General features: G+C 38.6%; 1 protein-coding gene across 10 annotated transcripts in view; it reads left to right on the top strand.

Moving 5' to 3' along the window:
- Positions 1 to 15,279, top strand: part of GON4L (gon-4 like) — an 81,919-nt gene that overhangs the window by 48,872 nt on the left and 17,768 nt on the right. For all 10 annotated transcript variants that reach the window (XM_069078073.1, XM_069078074.1, XM_069078078.1 and 7 more), the window contains 6 exons: positions 441 to 633; positions 4,520 to 4,621; positions 7,864 to 7,904; positions 9,036 to 9,139; positions 13,522 to 13,720; positions 14,422 to 14,508. In XM_069078073.1, coding sequence (XP_068934174.1) covers positions 441 to 633; positions 4,520 to 4,621; positions 7,864 to 7,904; positions 9,036 to 9,139; positions 13,522 to 13,720; positions 14,422 to 14,508 — 726 coding nt within the window. The remainder of the gene's footprint in view (positions 1 to 440; positions 634 to 4,519; positions 4,622 to 7,863; positions 7,905 to 9,035; positions 9,140 to 13,521; positions 13,721 to 14,421; positions 14,509 to 15,279) is intronic.

Here is a 15,279-nt window from a genome sequence, read left to right as displayed (position 1 = left end):
AAAAATGCTATCTACCCCCAGAGAACAGATTGATGAACTCTTGAGTTCAAATCAAAGTATAATTTTCTCTACTTATTTATTTTTGATGTCATGGCTAATATCCAAACTGTTTTGAATTATTTCACATATATAATTGCTATATTGCTTGCCTTTTTAGTGGATGGGGGAGAGACTGGAGGGAGGAAAAGAATTGGAAACTCAAATTTTTTTATAAAAAAAACATTAAGAAAAAAAATTTTTTTGAAAATATAAAAATGAACACTTACCATATGCACTAGGAATTCATTTAGACCCCAAAAACCTTACAAGAGAACAAAAAGGTCTAAACAAGCTGTAGGAGCATAATATCCTGAGGAAAGATTAGACTATGAGAATGTATACTGAATTCTGAAAAAAGACATTTATTGATATTTTGTTTCACCCTTTTTGCCATTGGTCAGCCATTGGATGACAGCCTCATTGCCTTCCGCACACGCTCCAAAATGCCCCTAAAAGATGTTCCTTTAGGACAGCTGGAGGCTGAGCTCCGGGCTCCAGACATCACACCAGACATGTATGACCCCAATACAGCAGATGATGAGGACTGGAAAATGTGGCTGGGGGGGCTCATGAATGATGATGTGGAAAATGAGGGTAAGTGATCTTTATTGGCATCAATTCATATTTCTTTCCTAATCTCTTGAAATTCTCAGTTAACAGAAAACTTAGAGAATGTAATGTTTGATTAGTTGAATTCAAACATTTCAGTCTATCAAGCATTTATTCAGTGTTTACTGTGTGGTGGCCCCTGGGCATACAAAAACATAACTCAATTTGGTTCCACTTCTCATGGAGTTTACATTCTGTGGGGAAATATAGTATGTATACTATTATACAAGTCAGTTTGAATAAGGGAAGAGCATAAGGATGATCCACCTGTTAGAATTATTAAAGGTGGAAGATTCTTGCTTGAGGTGAGATGTTAAATAAGGTGACCTTGATTTCCAAAATCCTGTTTTACTGAGGGTTAACATGAAACCCTCTTTTGTTTGAATCTTAAATGTTAAATTTGGAACTCAAAACTTTATAAGAAATGAATGTCAGAAATTGTCTTTACATGTAAAAGGAAAAAATAAGATACTATTTAAAAAAACAGAATCTCTAATATGTATATTTCAATATTTCAGGTTTTTGTGATTTTGTTCATATTCTTTCTAATGATGTCAGCAGCAATTTTTTATGACTGGGTAGCTGGTCTTCAAGAGTTTGGTTGAAATTTTTTTTTTCTGAGTCTGCTTAGCAAAGTTGGTCTTCAGATAACTTCCTTGATATGAGGCTTGGTGGTTTTTCGGGGAGGGGGGGTGGTAGTTTGACTCTATGTCTTCAAAGTGGAGTTTTTGAAAAAAATTCTGGCTCTATTCTGTGTGTATATAATTGGATCATGGGACTAACATTAATTTGTGAAAAAGGTCAACTGTTCTCTACTGTTTATGTATAGTGATACCATTCCCCGAATTCTAATTTTGCCTTTTCTTTCTTCAAACTTTAATCACAAGCCACTGCCATAGAGCATGCATACCTCCATTCCCATAATGCTCATACATTTTATACTCAGAAGAAGAACGTGTAGGTAGATAAATGAGAGACTTAATGGAGAATATGTGTAAATGGTTGGCTAGGAAGGGCTAGATCATGCTAGATGATGTGGGTGGATTAGGAGTGGTCATTTCAGCTAATACGGGATACTTGTAAAAATTGTACTTCAAGAAATGTGTATTGAAGACTTATTGTGTGTAAGGTGATATTCTAGGTGCTATAGGAGGATAGAGAACTTACTGTTACCTAGTAAGAGAGATGAGACATAGACTATAGCGCTTTGCATATAGGAGCTCAAATATTTGGATAAATAAGTAATCCACAGTATAAGGCAGTGTGAGCATAATAAGTATGTAGTATAAGAATAGTAAGAATGATACAGAAGAAGCATAACTTTTAGCTGGTGTGATCAGAGAAGATCAAATAGAGGAGATGGTATTTGAGGATGATTTTTCAAGGATGGTATGATTTCTGTAGGCACTTGGGGATGGTAAGATATTTCAGGGAAAGACAAACAAAAGAAGAAAAGTGAGAATATCAAGGCAAGAGCTATAGGATACATTCCTCCAGGAGCTTAAAGTGCTTTTACATTTACTGGTAACTCTCAGTTATCCATAGTTATGTGGAAACCATGATAATTGAAAAACCTTATCCAGATACCTAATTTTTGTCCTTATTTCTAGCCCTTTTTTCCACCAAACATTTGAAAAGAAGTATTAACAAATAACAAGCTAGACTGACTTAAGTTGCATCCTCTCTTTCTTCCTTTAAGCAGAAAAAAGTCTTCAAGAAATAAAATGAGGAAAAGATGAAACTCAAAATTTGAATGATGCACAAATAAGGGAATTAAGATTGTACTAGTTAAGAGTTGGAAGGGACATTACAGATTGCCCAGTCAAACTACTTCTCCGTCCTTTTTCACAGATTATGAAACAGGGACGGAGAGAAGTAAAGGGACTAATTCCTGAATAATTAGGAGTATTGTCCATAATGAGGGAGAGAAGAATGAACAGGCATGATTCTTCACATTTTGCAGATGATGAAATAGAGACCCAGAGAAACCCATTGACATGCCCAGAATCACACAGTGCGAATCTGTGGCACAACTAGGGCTGGTGAATTCTGCTTTGTGCTTTTAGGCATAAGTCAGGACAAGGATCTTTATAGCAAATAGATGAAGTGCTTTTGTTGGTCTCATAATTTTGTCAGTAGCTTCAACTTTAGTATCTTGTTTTTAATCTTAGTTATAAAGATTGTAGTTGACAGCTGGTAGAGTAGAAAGGCCAGATAGAGAAAACTGACTTTCAGGGTTTTGAGGGTCTAGGGGTGGGAGTAGTGGTTGATAGGAGCTATATCCTTCTTTTTAAAAGTGTTATCTTTGTCTGCTAGAAATAATTAAAGAGAAGGAACTTCTAGTCAGTGACTTGGAACGTGTGTGGTCCCCTTATTTCTGCTTAGCTGAGTTTGCTAAGCGTTGGAAACAGGAATGGATATAGATACCCAGCACCCAGCTTAAAATACATGCTGCCCTTTGTGCAGTAGCTCATGGCCAAACTGTTTTTTACATATGCCTTGCGTTCAGTGATCTGCATATTATTGAAACCCATTTGCAGAAAGTAATTAAGAAGTAGCTTTGGAAGAGCACACTAGACTAGAATAATTTAGGTAGATGTTGTTAATTACAGTCAAATAATTATGTCCAGAGAGCAGAATATATAACTAAGCTACTAAAAACTGAGACGGACCCTTCCTAAAGGCTTTTTCAATATGCCTTCCAAACCACCATAGAGGCTGGTGCTCTGGGGGTCTGTTGACCTGCCCCATCTTTGCTGCATTGGGGCAGGAGCTGTCTGCAGATCAAAGCAGTTTGTAAACCTATACACAATTCCATTATGCTACTAGACATTCTCCAAAACCTCCACTATGTCTACTATGTTTAATGGGTTTTTTTTTTTGGAGTTTTTTTTTTTTTTTGAGAGAGTCCAGTGTGCAGAAGCCTAACTGTTAGGTTCTTTTGGGAACTACCAAAGAAATAAGACAAAAACACTCTCAGAAGACTTGTAATTTTATTGTTGTGTGCACATATATTAAAAAATAACATAAATCATCATACATACATCAACATAAATACTTCATACAATTTTATTTTTGCTTTTTTTTTTTTTTGAAGTAGCAGTTGGGGTTGTGACTTGCTCAAGGTCACACGGCTAGTAAATGTTAAATGTCTGAGGCTGGATTTGAACTCCGGTTCTCCTGACTCCAGGTTCAGTGCTCTATTCACTGTGCTACCTAGCTGCCCCTACAAATTAAAGTATTGTAATCTGTGAGTACATACTTTGAAAAGTACGTACATCCAGGGGCCGGCAAGTGGTGCAGTAAGAGCGCCGGCCCCGGTGTCGGGAGACCCCGGATCGGTTCCACCCTCAGATAGTTGGCACCCACACAAAATAACTGGCTGTGTAACCTTGAGCAAGTTACTTAACCCCAATTGCTTTAAAAAGAAAAGAAAAGTACATACATACTTTGAAAAGAAGTGACCAGAATTGAGTGAAGGTTAGAGTAGATTTCTCAAATAAGGTAGGGATTATTCAATGTTTTCAAGGATGACAGGGATATGTCTTAGTGGAGCGAGATGGGAGGACATTATCTTATATAATTACTTAATACAGTTGTTTATTTTTTTTTAGCATAAATTCAGGACTTAAATTTATATTTACCACAGATAAATGTTGCCTTGTTAGGTTTTGACCTTTCCAGATGCCTTTGCAAAGGCATTGGTGCAGAAACAACCAGGTTGTTCTTTGGTCCTGGATTGAGCAGAACTGATGTGTTTGGCTAGGGGAAAGCCCTGCCCAGGGTACAGAGATTCCTGAACATCGATCTTTAGCATCAGGATCAGAGATTAGAAAGTGTCTAAAAATCAATTTCTTTTTTTTCTCTTTAGATGAAGCAGATGATGATGATGATCCAGAATATAACTTCCTAGAAGATCTTGATGAACCTGACACAGAGGATTTCCGCAATGACCGAGCAGTGAGAATTACCAGTGAGTCCTAGTTGAATGTGTGTCCAGTCCTTAGCTTTTCTCTACTTTCCTTCTGGTGTCTTTTAGTATAAAATTTGGGGGATGGAATTCACAGTTTATCTTCGTTGGGGTACTCGGATCTCTCTCAGATAAGATTTTGTAGCTTTATAGCTTTAGCTATTCCAGAGTTGAGCCCAACAGTTCAGTAAACACAATGCCAACCTGAACTTGGAGTTTATCAACAGATATTTATTATGGACCTACCAGGTGCTACCGGGATACTATACTAAGTCCTAGGAGATACAGGTACAAAAATAAGAGAGTCCTTGCTCTCAAGGAGTTTTAGTGTATTGAGGGGATATAGCATGTTCACAGATGAGTAAATAAAGGATATATGCAAAGAGGATTTGGGTTCAAAACTTGTCTCTGTCATTTATCCCTGTAACCACTGACATGTTATTTTACCTCTTGGAGCATCAGCCTCCTCATTTCTAAAATGAGGAGTTTGGACTAGATGACCTTTAAGTATCCACCTCTATAATTTGATTTTGGGTAGAAACTTGTAATTTGGTTTCTTGGGTGGAAGGGCCATTAATATCTGGGGAAATGGGAAAAGGCCTTTTGAAGAGGTTGGTACTTGAGCTAAAATCCCCTGAGCTAGGGTAATAATCCAGGCTTGGGGCATAGGCTATCTCACCTGTGCAAAGGCATGGAGATGAAAGGTGAGATGTCTGGAAAGGTAGACAGGAATCAGATTGTGAAGGACTTTAATTTCCAAGTAAAGGAGTTTGTATTTTATCCTGCATTTCTCGAGCAGAGGGGTGACATGCAGTCAGACCTATGCTTTTGGAAGATCAGTTTGGCAGTTGTGTAGAGGATACACTGCAGGGAAAGCAGTTAGAAAACTATTGCAGTTGACTAGGTGAGAGCTAGATGGTTGTGGTGTGAGCAGATAGAAGTCGATAGATGCAAGAGTTATTAGAATTTGTAAATTAGTGTTTATAAGATTTGGCAACTGATTAATGATTAAATACTGAGCAGTGTTCCTAGGTTGCAGTGTTCCTAGGTTGCATATCTGGGCAACTGAAAGAATGATGGTGCCATGAGTAGTAGGGAAATTAGAAGGAAAGATAATGAATTATTTTGGACTATCAGATTTGAGAGGTTGATAGGAATCCAGATAGAGATCTATAACATAGAGTTGGAAATAAAGAATTGAAGCTCAGAGAAATGGGGATGCCTAGAGGTTCAGTAGATAAAGGGCTGTACCTGAAGTCAGGAAGACCTGAGTTCAAATATTGCCTCAGACACTGACAAGCTGTGTGACCCTAACTGGGAAAGTCACTTAATCTCTGGCTACTTCAGTTTCGTCATATGTAGAATGAGGATCATAATAGCCCCTACTTCCTGAGATATTTGTGAGGATAAAATGAAATAATATTTGTAAAGTGCTTTATAAACTTTTAAGGACTATATAAATGTTAGTTATTTTTATTAAGAGTGTACAGACTAAGAGGAGAGGGCCTAGGGCAGAGCCCTGGGGTACATTCCTGTCCAGGGAGTTGGGATATAGTGATAATCCTACAGAAGTCTGAGGATAGGTCAGAGAGATAGGAAGAAAATTATGATCGTATCAGGAAGACTTGCATTCTTATCCTGACTCTGGTGCTTATTAGCAACGTAATCTTGGTCTCCATTTCCTTACCTGTAAAATGCAGATGTTGTAGTACCCTCTAGCCTGTGAGGTTCCTTCATATTTTAAATCTATGATGCTTAGTTTCCTCATTTGTAAATGGCATTAATGATGCCTGTGGTAATTATTCCCCCAGGATTATGCTGAAGCACAAGTGAGATAACATTTGTAAGGTACTGGGAAGACTTTAAAAGTGATACCTACCTGTTAGTTATAAATTCATGTACTTTCAGCTCAATGATGCAGCAAATATCATGCATCTTCTCTGTTCATAGCCATGTTTAAGCATTGGGGACACAAATAAAAAGTAAAACCATCTTTTCCCTTAAAGAACTTACCTTCTGTTTGAGAGACAACCTATGCACCAACAGAAGAAAGGGAAAAATTCAGACAGGAAAGAACATTTTTCATCTTCAAAAATTAATATTTTTTCTAATTTAATGTAAAAAAATTTAACATTGATTTTTTTTGAAATTTTGAATTCTGAATTCTCTCCTCCCCTTTACACCATTTCATATAGGTTATACATGTGCAGTCATGCAAAATATATTTCCATTAGTCATGTTGTGAAAGAAAACACACACATATGAAAAAAATAAAGTAAAAAATATTATGCTTTGATCTGCTCACTTCACCCTGAATCAATTTGTGTAAGTATTCCCAGGTTTTTCTGAAAGCAGGCAGAAAAGAACATTGATGGTTCTGGAGCATTAATGAAGGAGACCAGGAGAGACTTCACAAAATACTTGAACTAACGGAAATTTTTTGAGGTAGTAATTCATTACAGTTATGAAGAACCAAAATTCTGCAACTTCATGGATATGGAAGATGGAATATGGAGTTTGAGAAACAACTTACATTCCAACCTTATTGTAATGGAAAGTTCATGAATAGGAAGGAATAGTATGAAATATGGCTGGAAAGGCAAGTAGGAGCCAGATTTTGAAAGAATGATATGCCAGACTGAAGAGTTTGTACTTTTTTTTTTCTTTTTGGAGGGCAGTTGGGGTTAAGTGACTTGCCCAAGGTCACATGACTGCTTTTTGTGTTAAGTGTCTAAGGCCAGATTTGAACTCAGGTTGTCCTGACTCCAGGGCTGGTGCTCTATTCAATGTGCCACCTAGCCGCCCCAGAGTTTGTACTTTATGTTGTTGTCAGAGTGGATCTGTTAGTATGATTTTTCTTAAAGCCATGTCTGACCCTGTCACTCCTTTGTTTAGTAAATTCAGTGGTTTCCCATTACTTCCAGAAACAAATAAACTCCTGTCTGGCATTTAAAGCTCATCACAACCAAAATTTCTTTTGTTTTTTCTATGTTCTTATACGTTACTCCCCTCCATATTCTCTGACTTACTTGTGGTTCTTTACACATGGCCCTCAGTCTTTCATGTTTGTGGCTTTGTATGGGCTATCTCTAATTCCTGGGATGCACTTCTTGAGTTCCTTCAAAACACAGTTCAGTTGTAATCATAAAGTAATCATTCCTAGCTCTTCTCCTGATCTACCACTATAATCTTATCAGAAAAGGAAACCTGCTGGACCACTAATAGTCTGCTTGGTTTTGTTGTAGAAAAGGAAGTGAATGAGCTGATGGAAGAATTATTTGAAACTGTAAGTAACAAACTTTAAGTGAGATCTTTAATAGTAAAATTGGATGACCAATGAATTGTGACACCCACCCCTCACCCCCATTCCCATGTTTGGGTTCTTTTCTCCAGAAAACTAGAATAGTCTAAAAGGGCAAATCTGTTTAGAAAATACAGGAAATAAATAGTCTCAGGAGATTCTTTCTTTTTTTTTTTTTTAAGCAATAGGGGTTAAGTAATTTGCTCAAGGTTACACAGCCAGTTATTTTTGGGTGTGGTGCTAAGTATCTGAGCCTGGATTTGATCCAGGTCATCCCGACACTGGAGCTGGTGCTCTTACTCGCTGAGTCACCTGGCTGCCCCTAAGCAATTGGGGTTAAGTAACTTGCTGAAGGTTACATGGCCAGGTGTTTCTGGGTGGGTGCTAAGTGTCTGAGCCTGGGATTCGATCTCCAGGTCGTCCTGACACTGGAGCCCGTGCTCTTACTCGCTGTGCTACCTGGCCGCCCCCAGGAGATTATTTCTTATTACTGTCAGCTCTCCATTGTTCCCACATAATTATTCTCAGTAAAATTTTAGCCTCTTTAGTTTTATTTTCCACATAGCAAACCATAGTATAATCTCTCCCACTGTCATTTGGTGTGGGCTCAGGGATTGCCTGAGCAGATATAATTAGGAAGACTAATATACTGCTTCAAAATCCTATAACGTATTACCAAATAAAATGTTAACAATCTCATTGGTATAGCTAACTGAGAGTTGGTTTTATAAGTTAGGTTTACCACACACACACAAGTATATGAGGCTTACGTGTGAGAATATGAGAACCTCAAAATAATAGTGATGGGGGCAGCTAGGTGATGCATTGAATAGAGCACTGGTCCTGAAGTCAGGAGGACCTGAGTTCAAATCTGGTCTTAGATACTTGACACTTAACTAACTGTATGAACTTGGGCAAGTTACTTAACCCCAATTGTTTTGCCTTCCCCCCTCCAAAAAAAAAAAAGAAAAAAGGAAGAAAATACTGATAGTCTCTACAAAGGTGCATTTTGAATGTCTAGATTAGTAAGATCCCGTGTCCATTTCTTTCTTAGTACTAGAATGAGTTTCTTGAGGAGTGAAGCCCAGTATATTAATCCTTTCCTTTTGCCCCTAGTTCCAAGATGAAATGGGCTTCTCCAACATGGAGGATGAAGGTCCAGAAGAAGAAGACAGTGTGCCTGAATCACGACCCAACTTCAATACTCCCCAAGCCTTACGGTAGGATTGATAGAAATTGTGGATGACATGGGGGGAGGGGAATATGTACTATGAAGGATCTAGGCCTTTGCCTTATACATCAGCTTCTCAAGGGCTCCTCATATAATAGGTCTAGGGGCCTCTCCCGTTGTTCTCAGAGCTTGTGCTTTTTGTTTTATTCAGAACTATTTTACTGTTCTCTTACTCCCAGCACGAGGTACTAAGCCTCTTGGAGCTTTCTGGTCCCCAAGCCTGCTTGATTTTGTGGCCACAGAGATCTGTTGTAACCCAGTTCCTTATTGCCTTTCTGGTTTGTACATCTTGTTCTTCTACTCCTTGCCACCATACACTCTAAACTATAAGAATGGATTTATTTTTACATGGGAAAAAAAGAATATACTGATTTAGAAAAATTATGTCAGGATAAAATAATTAGAAGTGCAGATATTAAAATAATTCACACAAAAGCTGTCTGGTCCCATAGTTGTCCCATTACTTACCCTTTTTAAGCTCTTCAATCTACTATAGTTGCATGGTTTTATATTGGCTCATTGTGATGCTATTCTGGTCTGGTCATCCTTTTCATCATGTCCACTGAGGAGAATGGCTGAGAATGAGCCAAGGATAGTAGAATGGATAAATGAGCTTGATCTGGTATGCCCAGATGTGATGGACAAGTTTCACAAACTAGAAGGGTTCTTCAACCATCTAGGAATATACTTAACTTTTTTTTTTTTTTTTTGCTTTTTGGGGGAGGGCAGGGCAATTGGGGTTAAGTGACTTGCCCAAAGTCAAATAACTAGTAAGTGTTAAGTGTCTGAGGTCGGATTTGAACTCAGGTCCTTCTGACTACCAGGGCTGGTGTATTCAGTGTGCCACCTACATGCCCCTATAATTAACTTTCATAAAGAATTTTTGATGCACCATCATGTGCCTTTAAAATCACTTAAACAATTCTATCTATCTCTCTTCTCTCAATTTAAGATTGATAAGGAAGGGGATGGCCAGGTAGCACAGCGAGTAAGAGCACTGGCCCCAGTGTGGGGATGACCTGGGGGATTGAATCCAGCGTCAGACACTTAGCACCTACCCAGAAACACCTGGCCGTGTAACCTTGAGCAAGTTATTTAACCCCAATTGTTTAGAGGCGGCCAGGTGGCTCAGCTAGTAAGACCACCGGCCCCAGTGTTGGGATGACCTGGGGATTGAATCTGGGCTCTGATACTTAGCACCACACCCAGAAATAACTGGCCGTGTAACCTTGAGCAAGTTACTTAACCCTAATTGCTTAAAAAAAAAAAAGATTAATAAGGAAATCCAAATGGTATAGTGTTCTCATTCTCCTAAAAAAAAATTGGAATTATTCATCTTTACTCATAGATCACCTTCAAAGTTCACAAAAGACAACTCCTTTCCTTATATATTCTTCATGAAAAAGAAACTGGGAATCCTCTCTGGGTAAAGAAACCAACCTTTAGGGGTGGCCAGGTGGCGCAGTGAGTAAGGGCGCTGGCCCCAGCATCGGGAAACCTGGAATCCGTTCTGGCCTCAGATACTTAACACACACACAAAATAAATGCCCATGTAACCTCCATTTCACACTGGAGCCGGTGCTCTTACTTGCTGAGCCACCTGGCCGCCTCTAAGCAATTGGGGTTAAGTAACTTGCTCAAGGTTACATGGCCAGGTGTTTCTGGGTGGGTGCTAAGTGTCTGAGCCTGGATTCGACCTACATGTCATCCCGACACTGGAGCCCATGCTCTTACTTGCTGTGCTACCTGGCTGCCCCCACACAGTTATTTCTTATCCTTATATTTTATCACATGGTTGATAAAAGATTAGCAAGGCAGTACAGAGCAAAGCACTCAAGGCATTGATTATTGATCATTTTCCTTTCAGCTTGTGGGGGAAAAACCCTAAATTTTTACAAACATTGGTTCTCCACAAGGATGTTGAGTCTAGTTGAGAAGCGAGTGTCAAGTGAACAGGTCTCCTTTTTATGGGGCAGTGCAGCTTGAGACCAAGCTGTATCTGTTTGGGAAGGGAGCAAAAGCAACAGCTGGCATCTCTAGCAGCCTCTCTGGGTGAGCTGTACTTGAGAGGTGTTGTATTATGTGACCAGCTACAGATTATTTTTCAAACTATGAGGCCTACTATGTTCCTCCAACACTGCTTATACTTTGTTTCTCCTTCCCTTTTTACCCATATCCATTTGGGTCCGTAATGTGAGTTCTTATTGACTGCATATCCCTGGGTGCTCATCAGTGTTCTGGGAGGCTGGGAGAGATGTGCTTGTATTTGAGTATCAATTGAATTTGATAAGCTTTTATGAAGTTATGTGCCAGGCCCTGTGCTGGTTGTGGAAGATACAGAGACAAAAATGAAATAGTCTCTGACCACAAAGAACTTACATTTTATAGGAACACAGATTAGTAGATACAAAATATACACAAAGTAAATAGAAGATATTTTCCTGAAGGGTGGGGACCAGAATGTTAACAATGTGGAAAGTGACATTTCAGCTTAGTTTTGAATGAAATTTGTAAGGCATGTACATTGGATTTTTTTTATTAAGGATGCATTTACAACCATACCCTTTCATCTGATACTCTTGTGGACAAGTTAGCTTTAGTGTCTGGTTTGTGCTGCATAGGGAGAGAACCTGTTGCTTACCCTTATGCACCCAATGTTCTCATCTCCTAATATCTCCAGCTGTGAAGCTTGAGATACTAACACACCTTTCATATTACTTGCCTTCTTAGAACTTAAAAGTATCATTGATAGAAACTCTTGTGTAATAAATAGAGACATTGATCAAGTATACCACAATTTTTAAAAAATTCACTATAACTGAAAATTTCTGTTTCAGCTGGTCACTGCTTACTTCAAATAATGTTGGCTAGAATAAAATTAGTGTAGTTTGTCAGTTTTGTGGATTATCTGTTGGATATTTATAATGCAGGTATACTTCCTTTTCTATCCCAAAATTCCTTCTCTTTTCAGGGAATGTTCATTTTAACACTAAGTAATGAGAGAAAAGCTGCAGCTCCTCAAATAATATATAATTTCCAAAACTCAGTACAGATCATTTTTACATTAGCCATCATTTTGGCTTTTCTGCCTCTCCGTGTCCTTACATTACTATAAGTAATTACTAGTTCACTGCCTTTGCTGAAGTATCATGTAGAAGGCCTGATGTTATTTGTCAGGTCCTCAGGTTTCATTAACCTGTCATCTGGCTGTGCTATTGAAAATAAAATAAACTCAGCAGAAGGAACAAACAATTTTGATTCTATTGGAGTTCATTAAAGAAATTACCAACTTTTGGTTGTTGACACAACACAAGGGAGGTGATAAAACATGCAAACTGGTTATCATAACAACTGGGGCAAGGCCTTGTCCTTTTTCCTTATGCTGTCAGAGCATGGAGCTACCATTGAAACAGAGTTCTGACCTTACTCCAAGAGACAGCGTTGTAGGTATTTAATTTCTTAATTTGTTCAGAACATCTTAGTATTTAATAAATTATATTGTAAGGTAGGTCAGAGGAATAGTGGTTTGGGGAAAAGAGTACCTTGACAGTGCCAAGAGGAGAAAGATTCATTATGACAATGCTGTTAATATTAGAGCAACCTCCTTACTGACTTCTGTTTCATCAGAATTAGTGTGTGTCCCACAGGACACCTCCTACTTCATCTCTGCACATTACCCTGCATTATATTTGTAGGACTTTGACTTTTCAGGAAGAGACAGTAAAACTTAGTAGAAAAAGGGGCAGGAATAGGGATGTAGAGGCTACATCTGAAGTACAGGGATCACATATAATTTTAGGACCTAGTAGGTTTTGTTTGTCTTTTTCCAAAAAAAGTCTCAATTACCCTTAGAAGGAATATTTAATGTGACATATCCAAGTAGTACAAGAGTGTCTGCTATCAGTTACTTGGGGGCCACTTAGTGTATTTTGTTTTTGTTTTGTGTTAAGTGATTTACCCAGGGTCACATAGCTAGTTAAGTGTCTAAGGTCAGATTTGAACTGAGGTCCTCCTGAATTTAGGGCTGGTGCTTTATCCACTGCACCACCTAGCTGTCCCTATACTTAGTGTGTTATATTGGTACCCTTTTACTGCTTTCTGCTGTTCAATCATTTTCTTGCTCATTTCCATGTCACGGATAATCAAAGGAAACGAGAGGTTGAAGAACTCATCCTTTTTTAGGCCATTGTTGCATTTTTGGAAGGATGAGAGTAAAACCTTTGACTGAGGTGGGATTTAGGTATTAGAAGCCAGCCCTGTCTGTAAATTTTAATTATTTGGACTCTCCTGGTACCCTTTCATCCTATTTATAATGAAGAATGGGTTCTGGGAGATTCCAAATTTTTAAAAAAATCTTCCTTTTGGAGATAGGTTTGAAGAACCCTTGGCAAACTTGCTCAATGAACAGCATCGTGCAGTGAAGGAGCTGCTGGAACAGCTAAGGATGAAGAAGTCTTCAACTAAGCAACAACCAGAGGCAGAGAGGCCCAAGCCCCAGAATGATAAAGCCCAACAGACTCTCATTTTGGATGCAGCTCAGAGGAAAAGACTCCAACAACAGATGCAGCAGGTGAGATTCCTCTTATTATGTTGATGTTAAACTTTCATATGATCAGTCTTTGAGGCTTATAGCTTATAGCTAATTCGCATCAGTAGAAACTACATCATTTGATTATGAGACTAAAAGAGATTTTGAAATAGCCATTCTCTTGCTGTCCATGATAACCTTAAAGGATTTTTGATGTTCAGTTGTGTACAAATCTTCATGACCCCATTTGGGGTCTTCTTGGCAAAGGTTCTAGAGTGTTTTTCCATTTCCTTCTCCAGCTTATTTTACAGATGAGACAAATACTTAACTGACTTACCAAGGGTCACATAGCTAGTAGTAAATGTCTGAGTCCAGATTTGAAATCAGGAAGATGAGTCTTCCTGACCACAGGCCAGGCTCTCTCCACTGTACCACCTAGCTGCCCACCTTCAAGGGTACAAGATTCCAAATATAACTCACATAGGACAGGTGTAGTTCTTCCTTATGGCTGAAATACATTCCTCGTATTATAGCTGTTAACTCATTACTTCTAGTTCTGTCAAAGGGTACTCTTCTGGTAAGTCTGAGTCAGGACAGAATGTTGAGGCTGGTCACTGTTCTCATAGGCCCCTAGGAAGAAATACATTTGAGTTAAAGTTACAAATATCCTGGTAAAGTCTTCCTAGGTTCCTAAAATGGCAGCACCCTACATTTCACTAATTATTTTATTTTTTTTCTCCTAGCATGTTCAGCTCTTGACTCAGATTCACCTCTTGTCCAGCGCCAACCCGAGCCTCAGTTCGGAAGCCAATACCACCAAGATGTTTCTTGTAAGGCTTGTCTGAAAAGCTAGGGTCTGAAAGCTAGCATGTAAAATCATCTTGGCAAATAAAGTTACCAAAATTATTCGTCCCTCATAATTTATATTAATTCTTTCACACTTATTGACCAACCCTCCTTGATTTCTAACTTAGCTGTTTCCCTTATGAAAGTCCTTTAGGCGTAACATCTCATATTTACTTGCTCCTCTGTTTAGTTTCATGTAGGTCTACTCTAATTTTTTTTTCTATTTTTACTATATGCCATATTTTCATAGTTATAGAGGTGATTGGTCATTTACTAATCATATCACCAGTGATATATATAGTGTGCTATCTTCGTTTTGTACAAAGCAAAAAAATGACATGATATGGATAGTTAAATTGGAGAAAGGAGCGAAGCATTAAATCCTATAATTTGTCACTAGGAAAATTTTTCCTGAGGTTAGTGGCAGGAGATTGATGAGGAGTGCTATATTTCTGGATATAGGCATCTTGTGTGATAGAAGTGGCTAGCCTAAACTCTTCCTTATTGGTTAACATTTGAGGACATACACAATACAAGATACAATCTCTGCTAGCAAACAGCCTTTTTTGGGGGGGGGGGGGTTTTTTGGAGGGGGTAAGGCAGGGGCAGTTGGAGTTAAGTGACTTGCACAAGGTCACACACCTCGTAAATGTTAAGTGTCTGAGTTCAGATTTGATCTCAGGTCCTTCTGATTCCAGGGCCAGTGCTCTGTTCACTGCACCACTTAGCTGCCCCCAAGAAGACGTTTTTTTAAA

The sequence above is a fragment of the Petaurus breviceps genome, unplaced genomic scaffold (genome assembly GCF_028583685.1).
Source record: "Petaurus breviceps papuanus isolate PSGF00001 unplaced genomic scaffold, PetGlider_PUasm1.0 91023, whole genome shotgun sequence".
Classification (NCBI taxonomy): domain Eukaryota; kingdom Metazoa; phylum Chordata; class Mammalia; order Diprotodontia; family Petauridae; genus Petaurus; species Petaurus breviceps.
Note: the sequence above shows the minus strand (reverse complement) of the source record. Positions and strands in the feature narration are given on the sequence as shown.